General features: G+C 39.5%; 1 protein-coding gene across 2 annotated transcripts in view; it reads right to left on the minus strand.

The window, feature by feature from the left end:
- XPO1 (exportin 1) overlaps window positions 1-17912 on the minus strand; it is a 36995-nt gene extending 19083 nt beyond the window's left edge. The window contains exons 1-7 of one of the 2 annotated variants that reach the window (XM_042833316.1): window positions 17809-17912; window positions 17425-17535; window positions 13713-13844; window positions 9592-9693; window positions 5615-5687; window positions 183-244; window positions 62-106 (exon numbers count right to left, since the gene is read on the minus strand). In XM_042833316.1, the coding sequence (XP_042689250.1) occupies window positions 62-106; window positions 183-244; window positions 5615-5687; window positions 9592-9693; window positions 13713-13838 (408 nt within the window). In that variant the 5' untranslated portion in view covers window positions 13839-13844; window positions 17425-17535; window positions 17809-17912. The remainder of the gene's footprint in view (window positions 1-61; window positions 107-182; window positions 245-5614; window positions 5688-9591; window positions 9694-13712; window positions 13845-17424; window positions 17536-17808) is intronic. The other variant, XM_042833390.1, reaches the window with a different exon arrangement.
- Window positions 17913-18618: the final 706 nt, after the last annotated feature.

An 18618-nucleotide genomic window follows, 5' to 3' on the forward strand; every position in this document is an offset into this window, starting at 1 on the left:
GTACTTACGCAAAACCAAATGCTTCATGACAAGATTTAATGCTTCCTGAACACCAACTTACCTGAACAAGAATCATGTTCAGTTTCCCAATATACACCTTCTCTTTCTGGAAAATGGAAAAGACAAGTCAAGTTACGCATAGTATTTACCTCCCTTTTTTTCCCCTGAGATAATTCACTTACTTCTACACATGTTGGATCAGATGACGTCTTGATAATTAGGCCAACAACATACTTTTTTATACCTGCAGAAGAATTGGAGAAATACTTTAACTGAGCCAGATATCACGAATAATGTTTCTGACTCAGGATTCTTGCCATATCATTAAAACAAGGCGTAAGGCTGCAAGGCAACGCTAACTGAGTTGACTTAAAACCCATGTCACCTGTCATATGTGCTCCTGTCAACTGGCAAGTAAAACGCTATTACTGCTGATAATCCTTCAGCCTATTTACATGTGTGTGTGCGTATCTGCAAAGGCATGTGTTTTGTTATAATGTAGGCAGGTAAGTTTTCTTATTAAATTATTTAGCAAAATAACAGAAGTTCAAGATTAATAGTTAAGTTACCATATTCACTGCAGAAGAAATATCCCTCCCGCTTGTGTGGTGCTGACAAATTTTCTACATTCAGAAATCTCACAAACTAAGGAAACAAGTAGTTTTGTTAATTGTATACATTAACTCTATACTTTCTATGTGGCTCAAGACAATTCTTCTTCACTGAATGCAGTGCAGGCAAGCAGAAGGATTGGAAACTTATGTTTTAGAGTATATATGTATCTTGCTATTTGACTTAATGAAGCCAAAATCTAGTTGATGTATATTTCTTCAATGAGATAGTCAACAATACAGAAATAACACATTTTTTTTTGAAGTTATCAGCAAACTAAAATGAGTTTAAGCCTTATTTTAAGAAATTTCATTTTTTTCCCCTAGCCACTACTCCTACATTATAAAACGTTCCTAGTACTTAAGCAAAATTAGCTGTTTTCTGCATTCTGGGCATGAACAAAACAAACATTTCATTCAGTTTTTAATTGCATTTTCAAGAAATCTGGGAACAACATCTGGAAATTACACTATCAGTAGCATACCAGACAGCAGCTGATGCTGACATCAGTGCTTCTGATGACAAATTAAGCACTTCATCATTGTCAGCAAGGATCAATGCACACTAATTCAGAAGAATACTCAATAACAAAATATATCACTGACAAGCACTGGTCTAAGCCTGGCATCATGGCCCTCACGCCCTCAAGAAAAAACACACACAAAAAAAATCACACTTTGATGAAGCGTTAAAGCACCCAAACAGTACATAAGAAGTGTTCAGGGCCAGAAGCTAAACTATTCATCTGCTAAGCTACTGAGATAATTCAACTTGTTGCAACTCTTTTCATTCCAGAAAGAATTTGAAAGTGAATGTTGTTCATAAAAACACTGTTCTGACATCAAAGCTGCCTATTTTTTATTTTAAATCTTGCTGCCCTAATAGAATTCAACTGTTCATTTACAATCTCAATGCCATGCTACCATCAATCCAGCCTTGAAAACATCTGCAGATGGAAATAGTTGCTCAGTTCTAAAGCTTATCCACTGGAAAAAAAAAAAGGCAACCACAGCAGAACAGAAAATCTAAAAGACTTGACAGTTCCTGAATGTCATGCTGCAGGCTTTTGAGCTCTTCCATTCATTCAGGTAATGGTCACATTTTTAATCCCTCAAACGGAGCAGCTACTGAAATCAAATGTTTTCTTTTTCCCCTTTTTGGCTTAAGCTACATTTTTCATGTAATTACTTATTTTTTTCTTTTAAGTTAAGAAGGAATATAGTTTCTGCTTTATATTTAACTGCCCTGTTTTTTTAATAATCATTCCACTTTTTAATAATCATTCCATTTTAATAATCATTCCAGATGAGATGAAAACGCCATTGTTGAGACAGAACCCATAGTCCTAGCTCCTGTTCATGGAGTTGTTCATAGGCTCAACTAGGAAAAAACTGGTTAACAAGAAGTCCAGTTCATTTCAGAATTGTTTGGAACCTACCTTCTGCCAACCTCACTCCAGTACTGCCTCAGAGGCAGCGCTCCTCCTCCTTGTGTCCCACAGCAGTTAACCAGTATGTTAGCCAAGCTCCGCCAGTAAGAAAGGTTCTACTTATTGCTAAGACTGGACACCAGGCTACTGTCAGAAGGCCTGGAATAGTGCTGCTGTTTGAATTTTCTGGTAAGCAAAATGCAAAAGGAGAGAACAAGGACACTGACAGAACACAGCAACTAGAGCTCTCCTTCAAGGCCTTTCCAAAGTTCCTGGACAAGTACTGCATATGACAGTCCTCACATGAAAGCAGCTCCCCTATAGAGGGAGACCTACAGGTAACAAACCACTTTCTGAAGGGAAAGCATTTTCACAGGTGAACCAAGCTAAATGCCAGAGCAAGGAGAGAGAGGAACATCACAATCACCACATTACTAAATTCTGTAGTCTGTCTAAACTGACAAATATCAGATATCCTAGTTTCAGCATAGGATATGCTTGCAGAAGCAATTATGTCTCATCTGGGCCACAATCTCAGAGCAATTCCTATCATAACAGAGGTCTGGCACGTCATCAGTATGTACACTTCAGGTACCTCTTCCATTTGACAATGAGCAAAGTTGTACAGTCAACTCAAGTTTCATAATGAGGAATTGCTTATCCATTCTGACTCAAAGTATTCCAGACAAGCTTTCTCTGTTCACAGAAACAGAATTTTATTTCACACTGCACGATTAATGAAGTATACCACTGAATTGCAAGACCAAGAAGCTTTTTATTTCTGGGCAGGTTTTCACACAATAAGAGAAAATCCTACTGAGACCACAGCACATATATCAAGTGACATCCTTTGTAAGTACTATTAAAACACAAACTCTGCGTTAGAGGAGTACAGGTCTGGCAACAGGACAAAAAGAGCTTAAAATTAAAAGCCATTTAAAAATAAAAGTAAATTTAATAATGGGGATTCACATCTAAATAACATTTTCTGAATAAAGCTCATTTCACTGCTTATATTTGAGATCCTAGGCCAGAGTTAAAACCTCCCGATGCTAAACCAGAAGTGAATAAAACCCTGGCTAACTTCAAGGCCCAAAAAGAGATTCCAATGTGTAACTCCAGGTACAGCTAAGGTAAGATCTCAAAGGAAAGATTATAGGGTTCAGGTTCTGTAATTACTGACATTTGTTTACTTCTCCAGGATTTTCAGACAGGTTGTCTTTTTACATCACTGATGCTCAATTCAGATCAACACATCAACTGATAAACACTGCTACTGCTACAAGAGAAGAATACTACTTTGTAATAAACAGATTTAGTTCCTTCATAATAAAAAGAAGATTTTTCAGCTGTGTTTACTATACAAATTGAATCACACATACTAAGTTCTACAAACTAAGATACAAGCAGAATTAACTGATTTGTGAAGGGCTTTGTTACAAAGCATTACTTTGTGACATTGAATTTTCATTTCCTGTAACCCCTATTTCACTAGTCACACTTCAAACCAGAAAACACTGCCAACTTAAGGAGCCAGAAACCTTTATTCAACCAGTCTTCTCATCTCCCAGGTAATTAAACTGTCCAATTAAGTTAAGAGCAGTTATCTTGTACCAGCTGGCATAATAAAAACAAAATCCCAGCAACTATGACCAAAGACTAGACCAAACCAGACGAGAACATCTAGGCCAACATGGATCAAATATCATGGTACACCAAGCATTTAGCTGCTCTTCTACTGATGTACTGGAAAAAACAGAATTAAACGCCACCTGACTCATTTCTCCTAAAACAAGTGAATTTTACAATTTCTCTTTGGCTTGTAAAAATATTCCAGAAGATTTTACTACAAGATAGATATCTGTTGGGATGAAGGATACTTTTTTCTTCTGCAATCTTCAGAAGCACAAAAGGCAGGGAAAATAAAAATAGAATAGTGTAAGTTATCATCAGGTGATTACACAACTTCAGACAGTAATTTTATCTTGTCATGTATTCAGACACTTACTGCATCTGTTCAGATGATCATAACTAGTCAATATTACCATGCTTACTAACAGTGAAATAAAATACAAAATACCATCTCAAATTCTGGAAGCGATGTCCAAGTCACATATGCATAATTCGACATCTGAAATCCAGACGTGATAACATGATCCAATGCACAGCCAAGCATCACCTCAGCACAACCACTTATCCGTTCTACGCATTAAGAATTTTTAAAACTTGAAATCACTTTTGTAGTCTATTTTTGGCCCTTATTCTGTCCCAAACTATCAAATAAGTCTCCCAGTTCAACTTCTCCTATCTGACTGTAGCTTCCTCCAACAGGCATCAGTACTGACTCCTCCCTGCTTTGCTCCAACAGCCAAAAACTTTGAGACAAGTTCCAAATGCTGAACATAAGTGTTCACACTCAGGAAAACGGAAACACATGAAATTTTTAAGTGCAAACAAAAGATAACTTCAAGGTTCTCCCTCAGTTTCTCAAAAAGGCACGATTCTGTTTGAGCCTTCAGTTTTTTTCTTAGAAGTCTGTAAGGCTGCTTCTAACAGCACGTAAGTGAAACCTTTTCCAAAAGCTAGGGTACATCTGTTTTAAAGTGGAGGTGAGGAAAATAATCACAAACACTGAAATTTCCCTCTCCAAAAATGTGCTTTACTGACACTTACTATTACATTCCCATCAATAAACTGGCAGTGAAACTTCTGATCACATATTCACAATGTTAAAAACAGCTCATGGCAGAACATGGAAATTCAATTAATGAGTTCTGAGAACAGTATTTCATAAAGACCAAGTATAAAATGGTGACAAGTTTTGAAAGTAGTTCTACTTAGCGTTCCGAAATCTGTTTCATGACTTGACAGAAAGCTTTGAACATGCATTAATCCTACACCAGAGGATTACTCTAACAAACCTCTTGCTATTTAACACATACTGCAACACACAAAGGAGGAAACAAAAACAATCACAGAATATCCTGAATTGGAAGGGACCCACAAGAATTTGAGTCCAGCTCCACAGAAGACCACCCAAAAAACTAATTAATCTGCCTGAGAAACACTGCCCTAACTCTTACTATTCTAAAATAATTATGACTGGTTAGAAGTTTAAATAAGTTTAATCAGCATATGCTACCATAGTCTATAAAAAAAATTAAGAGTACATTGGTGGAGCTGTGCACATAGTCCAGACAGGCTGAAGACTGCCCAGTACAGAGAATCCGAACTTCTACTTCAAAGGCAGAAGCCAGCCCTCTTCAGATTAAGTCTCACCTACAGATCAATGCATCACTGCAGAAGTGGTGTTTCAAAAAGCATCAGCTGATGTTTTACCTTCTTATAACGCTTACAGAATCCTAGTTGCCCACCATCCTAGTGAAATCACTACTGTGGAAGCGCAAGACATGGTGTGATACAGAAATGCACAGATAGCCTTACTTCGTGACAAAAAGCCTAATGAGAACTTGAGAATTACTTACATGTTACATGTTCTAAATCTCAACAAAAAACGTAAGAGGAAACGACAAAATACAAGTGTAAGAGGTAAGCACAAAAATCTCTTTCTACCTTCACACTGGTTCCTCGGAAGAATCTTCCATCTTGTTTTTATCACATTTTCCAATATTTGCAGTCCATAATACTGAAATTGGAGAAGAGCAAAATGTGAGCGTGTTACTGTAGGACTAACTCCCTGTCAGGATTTTCATTCAATCAGACATTCACATGTAACATCTAAGGCTTCAAGAATATTAAACTAAAAAACTTATTAAATATGTCTATTCACCCGTTTATTCAAATTTCATGCATTTTTTTCCATTTTATTTTTGCTATACTAAATCCTGCTGTTTGATCATGCTCACACCAGGAGGAAAAAAAAAAAAAAAAAAAAAAAAAAAAAAAAAAAAAAAATCTCTCTGGTAGACAATTTTGGCCATCTGGAAAGGAGGAAGTAGCAGCCAGATAAGAATTTGCATCATAATTGACTGTCCATATGTTCAAGTACCATCACAACCAGGCTCCTAAAATATTTAGTAGCTTGGACGGTTTCAAGTGTCATTCATCTAAGAGCTGAAAAAAAATAAATAAATAAAAAAATCATGTCTTATCACGTGTTCTGATGCTGGCACTTTCTAAGGAAAGTATTTCCCAAATTTCACTGGTGTGTTACTTTAGGAACAGCAAGACAACCCACAGGTTTATTCAATTTCAATACCCACCCCAATATGGCAGCTATTTCTACTATTTAAAGATGAACTTTTGTGCTCAGTCAAAACATGTATAAGTTTTTATTTTATTTTATTTTTTATTTTATTTATTACCTTTCAGGAATTCCTTCCTAGGTTCTTTGCCGAAAATGTTACACGTGCAAAGGAACTGGTAAGGCCACTCCCTCTGCCCATTTGTCCCTACTGTCAACTCACAGTAACAGGGAGAAAAGTTTTGATGTGATCACGGAACATAAAACCCCATTAGCATGAATAGACAGCAGAGAAAAGGAGATGAGGAATTTTGCAATAGTTTTATCAGCATAAGATCAGAAGGAATACAATAAATCACATCAATACCTGAAAGGTAAACTCGTGTTTATAAAGTTAAAAGTTTGGCTGAGAATAAGAGTTCTTCTTTAAAATGGTTAGTTGTTATATAAAGTAGGATCATTAACATTTCAACCAAAGGGATCACATAAACTTCAGTTTAATAAAAGAAAAAAAAATGAAAGAAACAATAGAGAACAAACCACAATGTAGGTTGTCCCAAACTACATTGTTTTATTAAAATCTTTGCTGTTTTCATCTTAACATAACCTATGTTCCCCACATGCTTCCCTCTGCAACCCAAAAACTCCCAGTAGAATCACATGCAGACCTTGGATTTGCAAACCAGTGTCATCTTTCAAGATGTTGGGGTACAGAGAAAAAATTGAAATTACGCAAAATTGTCAAGTTTTTGGGTTTTTTTTTTTCAGTATTAGCAATAGAAGTTTATAAACTGCATATTAATCTTTAAGTTTACAAGTAATTAAACATAAAAGCTAAATTAAATCAAGGGAATGTTCATACAGAAAAATGTATGAAACTGTTTAAGAAAAATGTTTCACAGGCAGTGACTTCAGTCACTGACCTAGGTATATGCCATTTTGTACCTGATCTACACAAAAAAATACAAAACATTCAAAAATGCTTCTAACGACCTTGCGAGTATGACTACTTATAAGACAGGGTTAATCTTCTTGAAGCAGAAGCTACTTGTTTTATTTCTAGCTTGTACAGGCACACCTATTAAGAGGCTTTCCATGTAACAGTTAAGCAAAAACAGTATGTTTGCTTCCAAACATTTTCCACAAGTCAACTTAATTGGCTTTAAAATCAGAATGGCAAGTTAAGTTTCATTTTACAAGAGTTAAGAAATTTTCTAGAAATCAAGGGCAGAACTCATCTTCAGTCTTTTTTCTTCCCTTAGAATTTCATTCAAGTACTAGAAATGTCTTTTTTTTTTTTTTTTTAAATGAAAGCTGCCACACCTTTTCCCCATTATGCACTTAAGTACCCAAATTAAAATCACATACTTAAAAGCCATAAAGGTTCCTTGTCTACATTTCTACAGATTTCTGCACATGTGATTTGAGTTCTGCCTTCTGCCAGCCTCTTGTTCATTTCCTCTCACTTTTGATATTAGTATTATTCATTTATAGTATTTGTGCGGGAAATGAAATGGGATCAGTAATAAAATCACCATAAATGACCTCTACGCATGCATCCTTCTTGCCACATTGTGCTAGAAGCATGGTGTGTTGTTTTTTGTTGTTGTTGCTGTTTTAAATTGAAGTTACTTTTGATATAGTGATTGCAAAAATTTGTGTTATCTTCATACCAAGGAAGTACCAAAATGTCCAAAAAAAAAAAAAGTCACTGATGTCAATTTTAAATTCTGCCATCTGAAGAAACGGAAGTATTTTTATTAAGTCAAACAATACATGTAAACACATTTAAACTCAGCATAAAACAGAAGCCTTTCCAATACGCATTTTCTTAGTTTATTCCTAATTGTTTAGCAGCAATTCACTGCCAAGTTATGAAGATGAGGGACAGGTAACAGCAAAGACTGAAAGAAACCCTATAAAATGATCCCTATGGTAGAAATTTCTATGATACCCTTATTACTTACTCTATGTACCAAATCCCCTCCCACCCACCTCCCAAGAAACAAAAACAATTGATGAACAGAATTCAGTTAAAGGGAATCAAAAGGGTAGACCTTGTGGAGGCCTGCCGTCAAAGCCTAGCTGTGTCAGTTGCACAGGAAGACACCCCTTTTCTTCCTATTACAAGCAATCAACATAATGGAACATTATGATTAATATCAGGTAGTGTTAACAGCTTTAATTAAAGAAAAAAATATGATTGCATAAAAGCCAAATGTCATAGTGCATAAATTTAGCACCAAATAATTTGCAATTTATGTAAATGGAAGAATTCTTTACCTGTTGCTTTCTTTCTGTTCCTCAAATCATCTCATTTTTCACAAGACAAATTTGAGTTTTTAAAAATACTGTTGGTAAATCAACTTAAAAATTAGTAATGTCTGTCAGTATAATAAGCAAAGTTTACCAGGCAAGCAAACAGGCAAACACTGTTACTTAAAGGTCAGCACTTTGAGGAAGTTCTTTAAATTCTTTTTTCCTAAACTTTAAAGCAATGAAAAGAGTTGAACTTTTTCATGAGTACCTCCTGAATTCAGAGACCATCCAATCACTGCCATTTTATGTTCAAATACTGTGTATCAAGCAGAAAACCATGCCTATCAATTACTTAAAATAATAATCATCAACCTTAACACTGTGGAAACATTTCAATCAATTTTTCAGTTCAAACTGCATAAGTCTTATTTTAAGGTAAAACCTGTAAAGGCACAGTCAACAACTGAATGCTATTCCTTTTTGACACTATCACGATGGATGGATTTACAGTAGTAGTACAAAGCAAGTTTGTTTTCTGTATTAGTAAGGACTAATCTCATACTACAAAGAGTTTGAGGTACTTAACTTTCATCAACTGCTCAAAACAGTGGTCTAATACAGTTTCTATTTTGTCTTCAATATACTTAGGGACAGATTATCTCCTCACTTACACAGACATGGCTCTCATTCACATCAAAGACAGCCAAGCACTTAACCAAGAACAGAATGTGGCTCTAAGATTTTGCATTACATGTATACACCAGTCTTTGAACTGGCATTATACTTATATATGTGCCTTGAAGAAAAAAAAAAAAAAAAAAAAAAAAAAAACACCTATTTCCAATTCAACTCTTCCTTATTTTCTTTCCCCTCCTTTTTTTAAAAAAAGGAGAAATACTCTTGTGAACATAAAAGGAGATTTAAATATTTTATCCACTTATAGTTTCTGTTTAAAGCCACCTTTGGGAAGAAGACAATGAAGACGTGGTTTGAATAAAGAGTCTGTGGCTAAAAATGAGATACCTTCCTCAAAGTTCATGAGTGGAAGAAAGATGAAAACCAAATAAGTAAAAGTTTATTTGCTTACTTTGGTATTCATATTCTGAGAGAACTCCAAAATAGTATCAACTCTTGTCCATGCATCAGGATGTTCTTTTAAGTGAGTCAAGACCTCTTGAGCCATTCTTTGCTAAAAGCAAGTTTGGGAAAAAAAAAAAAAAAAAAAAGTATTAGCGTAGGATTATTTTAGGAAACATATAGTATAATCAAATATATTAACATCATGTCACCTTTAAATCATGTATTCAAGACTTAGTCAGAACAAAATGAGAAGTGGTAAGTTCACAGATTTCCTTCTGCCAATTACGATTTATTAACAATCAAATTCAAGAAATGCACTAAAGCAAGATGGTCACTGACTTACTCCCACTCTTCCATACTGAATGGTTAATCTAGACCAACACCAAACATGTGAGAAATGCACACACACGAAGTGTACTAGGGATGGAACCTGGCTTCCATTCAAGAAATCTTCTTGATAAAATTTTATTCAAGGGCACCCCAGCTTTCTGTTCCATTTTATTTTGAAAAACCAAAGAGCAGAACCAGAAGTCACCATTTCCTCTACTTGAGAGGAATCTCCTGATATATCCACTACCTTACAAAAGCAGAAACTATTTATTGGGGGACAACAGGCCAGCTGGTCACACTAATCCTTTGTTTTTTCCTTGAGACTGACATTGCCAATTATTAAACTAGTTTCCCCAGCTCCAGTAACTTGCAAAACCTTCTCATCTGAGTCAGTTATGCATATAAACAGCTGAACTCATTTAAGATATCTTTCTCAGACCTGCACTTTCATGAACATCTTTTTAGGAAGCCTAATGTTAGCCATTTTCCAAGATGCAGTGTACTGACAAACCCTGCTGCAAACTGCACCACCTACAAGCATCAGACACTGCCTCCCAGCAATACAAACATCTTCCAAGTTACAAGAAACACATAATGTGAAAATTAACAGAACTTAACTCATTCTTTCAGAGCAGTGCAGATCCAATTCAATGGAATTAAAACAGTTACTGCTTTAACTTTCCCATTTACAACTTTACTACAGATACACAGATTTTTAGTTAGCTACAAGAATATACCTGAGCTGCTGGGGGAAAAAAAAAAAAAAAAAAGGAAATCCCTACATTCCTTTCCCAACACAGAAACCCCATCAAGACTCAGAATCAACGAGATGAAACAAAAATTCTGAGCTGAAACACTATACAGCAAGGATGTATGAAGTACCTATGCATTACCAGCATCTCTACTTAAGACAACTCACTACAGTAGAGCATTTCCCGGTCCAGTACTGACTTGGAATTGCATGTCCTTGTTAAGTGCCATATGCAGTAATACCACACATACATTCTTTACTTAAAAAGGCAGTACAACTATATTCATACAGTCCCACAGAGGTAAAACGTTCAGCAGTTTTGATGTAGATCAGCTGTACTAAGAGAGAAAGAATCGCTTACTTCCAGGCTCAACTTGAGTGCACTTTTATACTGAACCTTCTTAGTGCTTCTAATATTGGTGACATACCACAGAATCAAGCGTCAATACCAACAAGAAACATGATCAGTATCCTTCTCCCAGGTCCTATGAAGTACACTCCCTTACCCACTATTATCTAACATGACTGGACAGCAGCTCCTGTACAAGCAGTAATGCTTAACCAGATTGAAGCCTCACCGTTTTGTTGCCACAGAAGGAAAAATCAGCAAGCAAATAACCTGGCACATGACAGTCTAACAAACCAACAGAATTTAACCATCTGTGATGAGTATGACAGTTTTGAGCTGTCTCAAAACTTCTTACTCATGCGTTGGGGCCTTTTCTTCTCAGAAAATACACACAAAAAGCTGAGGAGAAAAAAATCTCCAAGTCAAGGACAGAATAGAGCTTTTATTTGCCTATGACACATCTGCAGGTAATTTTGCTAGCAGTAATAAGAATTAAGCAGAAGACAGGAGATATTCAAAGATGATAATTAAGGGGAAGACCACCAATACATTTGAAAGCAAGTTCAGCATGGGCTATCCAGACCACATCATAAGCTTTTTCACATTCCAGAAATACCGTTTATAATACCTTAACGCTTAGTATCCCTCAAATTTTATTATTCTTGTCTCCTTTCATGTCATGTTCAGAGCTGTCAGACTCTACAATGAAGTGCTTTTCCCTGCAGGAACTTTCAAACTTGTCTTGGGAAAAAAGTAAAAACTCACAGATATTCACTGAAAAATGCCTGGGTCTCTGGTAAAGTACTGAAATAGCAAACCAATTAAACATGAAAGTATAACATATTAGTACACCTATTTGTAAGTTTATATCATAATTCACTTTTGCCAATTAACAGCTTCTTTGTGAAGTAGGGCAGTGAACTGGCCTACAACTAGATAAGACTAAGTGTTCAGCATTAAGACTGAAGTCTAATTGAATGCTTATACAGTAATGTAATACTTACACAGAACTTGCTTAGTATCCATACCTAAGTTTTCTGAAATTCATAGCTTGCAACCTAAGGCTTTCAGCAAGTTAGACAAAGAAGGACATCCAATTCCACTCAGAGGATAAGAAAGTTTCATCCTTCAGCAGAAGGAGATACTAGCAAGTTAACAAGAAGTGCATCCCTGCCAGCATATAGAGGAAGGTTCCAATGAGGAAGAAGGCCCCAGTTCTAAACATTACTGTTGGTCTGAACCTACTTGTGATGTTTGATCCTATGATACATCACCAGTATTAGAACCAATAAGACGGTTCGGTACAAAACTTAAAAGAATTTGACCCAAACTCTGATGCAGGAATGCTACAGTTGAAATGAGTGGAAAGAACTGTGTGCTGGAATCAAGAAAGGGCATCATCTCCCTCCATGATGGGACTGCTAACTGCAAGTGGATAGTCTCTGGTAGTATGAGTGGGACCCCTATGAAAGATGAAGCAAGGGGCTCATTTAAGTGACACAACTTCTCCCAATGTAAGAACAATGGAAATTAGACCACCATATTTAGAGTTAATCCTTTAGTCTTAAAATACTACAAACACCACCTGTATAGCAAACAAACATGCCACTTACAGAACAAGTACTCGAAAGTCTCTACTACTGAAGGCAAAAGCTAAAAGTAGCTTTCTGCGACATGGTAATTTAAAAAGCCACAGCTTTTTTTATTTTTACTTGGGATTTAGGAACCTGAAATTGCAAGTGTCTCAAAAAAAATAATCACGGGATTTTAGAGCCCATCGGAATTTACATTAATAAGCCATACACAAGCTTTTAATTAGAAATACACAAACTAAATACAAGCAAGTATATTTTTGTTTATTCTAATAGTTGGAAGGAGAGAAGGAAAAACATCAGCTACTCATCTCAATTCATTTTTATTGTAGCACAATAATACATTAGTAATAGTTGCTTGACACTGAAACTCTCAGTTTCTTAAGCAGGGACAATTAAAACTTGCCATAAAAGAAACTATGCTAACATCCTTGTAACAATACTTGCTTTCAACATTGAGTCTTTTTTCCCCCACAGTTCAAGAAATCAGTAAAAGCAACAGAATATGAGATTCAGTTTCAACACAGTATGTTTGCATACACTCTCCTTCTCAGACTTCACACTTCCTACTAAGGCCAGAGAATAGTGTGAGAAGAATCTATGGAGGGGAAAGAAAAAACACCAAAAAACACAGTAACGGGAAAAAAATAGATAAGGGCAAAATCTTCTTTTAATACCTCTAATATGCTTTTTAGTAAGTATAAATATCCAAACACTAAAAATACTTCTCTTCAATACAGTCCTTCAGTGAGGACAATACTGAGGCTCTGACATTATAGTCCCATCCAGAATAGTAACAGGCAATTCAGACTTTCCTGAAACATTAAGGTACAGAGGGTCAGCTGCGAGCAAAGACGCTCATGCTAAGCTGCACTTGCTCATCTCTTATAACAACAAAAGGCATGCTAGGAACAGAAACACGATGAACTAATATTTCAACATTAATTGCACCAGGACTACTTTAAACACAGGCATATGATATTCTTGCCACCACCACAGAAAATCCATAAAGAGTAATATTTTTATTCCAGTAAATTAATTTTGCTCAACTGATTTGCTGCTAGTATTGAACATATCCATAAACATAGGTTCCAAGTTCACATTACCTGCGCACCTTCTCCATGGTACAAGCAGTTCACCACATTGTCCAGAAGATTGATATCCAGTTTCTGATTAAAATCCAGCAGCTGACGAGCTGCATGGTCCGCTAACATTGTCATAATTGCTGGCATAGATTACTGGAAAAAAAAAAAAAGATTTTTTTGATCAATAAAATTATTGTCAGATGTAATCACATAAAATGCTGCCACCAAAGCATCATTTAAGTGAGACAAACCTAGCAGTACTGAATGGCACAACATTCCTACCATTGCTAAGCAAGCACCAGGACAAACCTGTACTTAAAATTCATATAATACTACCTCAACCTAATTCTCAGGGTGCTCAGCAGGTACAACGCATAATGGCAGTTTAACTAACCAGTGAGCTATATAACCAAGCAAGCTAAGCAACTTTTTATTAAGTAAACAGCAGCCCCTACTACAAGTATTCAGCCTCTGAATATGTGTAAATGAGTAAGTTTGATAGTACGTACTTCTAGCATCATTACAATCAAAACGCACCCTAGTGATCTCAGGAGAATTTTAAGCTCTCAAGAAGAACGTGCACATTTGCAAATCCAGTTCTGAAAGCTTTTCAACGAACAGTTACAGAAGTGGAGCATCACCTACATACTCGGTAAAAGTTAAAGAGATCATTTTTCATATACTTGGGAAAACAGCTCACAAACTATCTAAATAGAAGCAAGAAATTATGACTGAAATTAAGAAAGCTGCCTGCTTGAAGGCATTTAACATAAAGTGACAGCAAATTAAGCATACCACTTTAGAGCACCTAGTGGAATTCTACTGAAAATCCTGCTGCAGTTTTCAGGCCCTTAACACCCCCAACACAAGTACCAACTTCTCATCCCAGGCCTAGCAGCCCTGCATTATGAAAAGACAGTCAAGGCTATACACAATCGTGCATGCACACCAGCTTACTAGCTGGTGACTGGTAGAAAACAAAGATGCTCACAAACAGTAAGCAAGCAAGCCAAAGCCACAAAGCTGTGCATCAGAAGTTATACACCACTCTGGCCTTTTCACATCACCATGCAGCAGCTGACCAACTGCACTGCTCTCCTCCCACAGTCACCAACAAATATAGCACTTTTTTCTACCCTCTTCCCTATATCAGCTCTCTCCCATTCACCCTCATTTTCAGTCTTCCATAGAACTACAAATTTCCTACTGAACTTAAGAAATATCCTCAAGTCTGGAGAACTGCAAGGTTACTCAAGAAGTTACATTTGATCCTGCAGCACATACAAATAGATACCATCTGAAACTCTTCTAGAAACAACCCCCACATGCACAAAACTCAACAGAAATCAAGACGCAGAACAACCCATGCTTTAGAGTAAAGTGGAAGTCAGTTCTGCTCTTACTAAACAGCTTTACGTGTGAATAAGAATGAATATTATCCCTTACTTAAATCTCATGCTTAAAAATAAAGAGCAAGAAAAACCTGTGACTCAACTCAGGTAACCCCTAAGTGAAAGTCTCACAGTAACACGCACATTGGGAAAATCTTCTGTTTACTACATACATTTTCAAGTATTATCAAACGGTTTTGTTCTGATACAGACATGCAACAAAGTAAAAAAAAAAAAAAAAAAAAATTTTTGCTGTATTTTGCATTAAAAGAAGTCATGTAAATAGTACTACTGCACTACCATAGTAATTTTTAAGGGCTAGCATCATCATCCTATCGACCTTTTTACACCAAAAAACCCCCAAGAACATAAGGAAATAAAAATCAAGCAGGAACCAAAACTAATTGAACACTATATCTTCACCCAGCTCCAAAAGTTTCCAGAACTGTTAAGTATGGAAGCAAGCAGAGCAGCAGCAAAAGCTGATTTCCTTTTTCTAACTCATAAGGGTACTTAAAAATTTCACTTGGCAGAGCGGCAACAAGCAGCACTGGGAAGAAATCTAGCCCATTAACAGGCAATGCAGCTCAGGACATTAATACTGCTGCTAGACACACATGCTTCCTCATCCTCCACAACTGCCCTCATGGCTGTGGCATGAGCAGGTGAAGCAGCTTTTGAACTACAAGACCATTTTACATTGGTGGTTCTTTGGACAGACTCACACATTGTAGGTCAGGGCCTTTTTCAGCAGTTTTTACACAATTCCAAACACTGTGAAGCACTGTGACAGTTTTCAGGTAACAGGAGATAGATTTGCAGAAGGTTTCTGCCTACATAGCAGGACCACTCCACAAGGCCAATACTAAGATAAGAACCAGTTACAACTAGTCCTTGGTACAGCTACCAGCAAAGTATCCCACCAAGGAACTTTCCTTCCCAAATAAGGTTAAAAAAAGACTACAGAGTTCAACTAAAGGACATATTAAGATTACTACCAGGGTTCCAGAAAGACCCCCCAGGACCTCTATCATCACAAAGGTCTGGTGTATGACCAAGGAGGTGGAATCATATGTTGATGATTTTGGAAAAAGTACTGCATACCGATGAGTTCTCTGGGAAAAATCATTACATATGTAATGCAAGTCATGTGTATAAGCTGAAGTTCTTCTGAACCAGGTATGGGTACAGGTGGAGCAATCACCTGTGCACCTGCAGCACAACGAAGAATACTGCTTCTTAACAGCACATTGCTCTTAAGAAGTTTCACTCAGACAGCAGTTAGGCTGGTAACACTCAGAACCAAAAGGAACAGCCACGTGACAAGCAGACACTATTAAGCACATGAAGACAAAAAAGAAATATTTTGAACAGGGTCCTTTGCCACTCCCAGCGTTATTTTCACACTGACCTGCCTACTAGCAAACTGACTCCGAAATGGCGGCTTTGTGGTCACTATCAAAGGCGATTGACTCCAATTCCCGCTACCAACACTGGGCACACACCACGCACATTACAGCTTCCATTCACTGCTCTCCTGCACACTAATACTACCATACCTGAACATGATCAGCTTTAAATCTCTATTCTCATATCAACGCTAATCAGTTCTTTAACATTAACAATAAATGAGGTAACAGAAACTAGAGAAAAAAATCTAAGCTACAACATAGCAAGAACATGACATCTACCGAAGGTCAAATGAACTGCATTTGTCAAAAACTTTAAACAGCTATCCCCATTCTCAACAACACGGGGGTCTTCAGCTCTACACAGCTGTACTCAATTCATTTAAATATTTCTCGAGAAGAACAAAACACAATCATTTTACATCAAGAAGAGATGCCGAGGATTTACAGCGAGCTCTAAAGCACGGCTTCTACGTGACTATGCGAGGCTCACAGGGGCGGCCATAGGAAACTCGAGGCGGGCACTCCACCCCGCCGCCCGTTCCAGAGAGCGCAAACCACTCCACCGCACAGCGCGGCAGGAGCTCATGGCCTCATACACGCGTGAGAACACGGAGCAGCCGTGCAGCACGGCGCCCGTCGGCAGCCCAACACCTTCCCGGGACGCGGCGCCCAGGCAGGGCAGAGGCCCGGCCTTGCCGAGCGCCGCGGCCCCTCCCTCCCTGCCCGCGTTCTATACGGGGCCCCCACGTGACGCGGGCGGACGTTTCAATACTGCTGCACAGACACACCAAAATATTTCTGGAAACTTCCACTCCTAATAATTCGCAGACTAAGGGCCCCGCCGCTCCCCGCGCCCGCTCCCCGCCTGCCAGGCCCCTCGGGAGGCCCCCGGGCCCCGGCCCCGCCGCCTTTCCCGCGCCGCCCGCTCACCTTAGTGCTTCTGCGGCCTTTTGCTTCAGAAACTAAGGGGTGGGCGAATCAAGTTCCTAACCTCAGGGCAAAAATACAACAACGCAGAAAAAAATGAAAAGCCGCCCTGCCCTAAAAAAAAATAAATTAAAACCGAGGTAAGAGGAGGCTCCGCGCACCCGGCCCCCGCCAGCCGCCCCTCGCCGGCGCCGTTCTGTCCCCACTCGGCCCGGCGCGGCCGCGACAGGGCTCGTCTCGGCCCCGACACGGCGGCACCCTGCCGGCCGCAATGCGCTCCTCGGGCCCGGCGCGCGCTAGCGGGGCGCCCCGCCGCCTCGGGGGAGGAGAGAGACGCGGGCTCGACGCGGCGCCGCAGCCTCCTGGCACCCCTCGGGGAACCTCTACCTTCTTTACGGCCGCGGCTGCGTGACGACTCGGCTGCGTCCCGCTTCGCTGGCTCTGGGCCCGGGCCCTCGCGGCCGCTCCTCCTGTGCCTGCCGCCCTTCCTTCGGCCTGGCGGGCCCTCAGTTCGGCCCCGTGCCCCCCCCCCCCCCCCCCGCTCAGCACTAAACTTCGGCCCCTCAGCTGCGCCGGCGGCTTCCCCCGCGAGCTCCCCCGTCAGCAAGAACCGCGACAGCGGCAGCGAGAGCGGCGGCGACTGAGCACGGCGCGTCTCCCCCTCCTAATGCCACAAGCTCGGAACCGGCTCAAACCGGTTCAGACTGGGAGATTCCATCTCGGTTTAGTTTTCAGCCCATGGCGCCGCGGAGCGTTTGGAAACCTCAGGCCCCCGCCCAGCGAGCGCTCTCATTGGTCCCCAGCGATGGCGCCTCGCTAGCGCCCTGCACGATCATTGGGCGTACGGCACGTCACTTCGTCGAGCGCCGCGGAGGGTAGCGGGGAGCAATCGGCGGAGGAGGGAGGATTGGAGAGAGGGGATCCGCCCCCTCCCCGGCAGCGAGCGAGGAGCGCGAAGGGGAAGGCTGCTGCCCGCTGAGTGGCCGAGTCGAGCTATCACTCAGAGGCTGGCCCGCCTTCGAGTTCTCAAATGGCGGGCGTAGGCCCTGCCCCGTTTCTATTGGCTAGCACGTTGGTGCGGTGCGCGCGGCTTTTACGCTCGTCTGTCGTCGCGCGCGGTGCTTTGGGTGCGTTGTGCTGCCGATGGCTGTTAGCGAGAACGGTGCTGATAGAACGGGGCGCCGGTGGCGACACCGT

Source organism: Centrocercus urophasianus, unplaced genomic scaffold (assembly GCF_019232065.1).
Source record: "Centrocercus urophasianus isolate 14NV4802_14NV808 unplaced genomic scaffold, USGS_Curo_1.0 seq_10, whole genome shotgun sequence".
Lineage (NCBI taxonomy): Eukaryota > Metazoa > Chordata > Aves > Galliformes > Phasianidae > Centrocercus > Centrocercus urophasianus.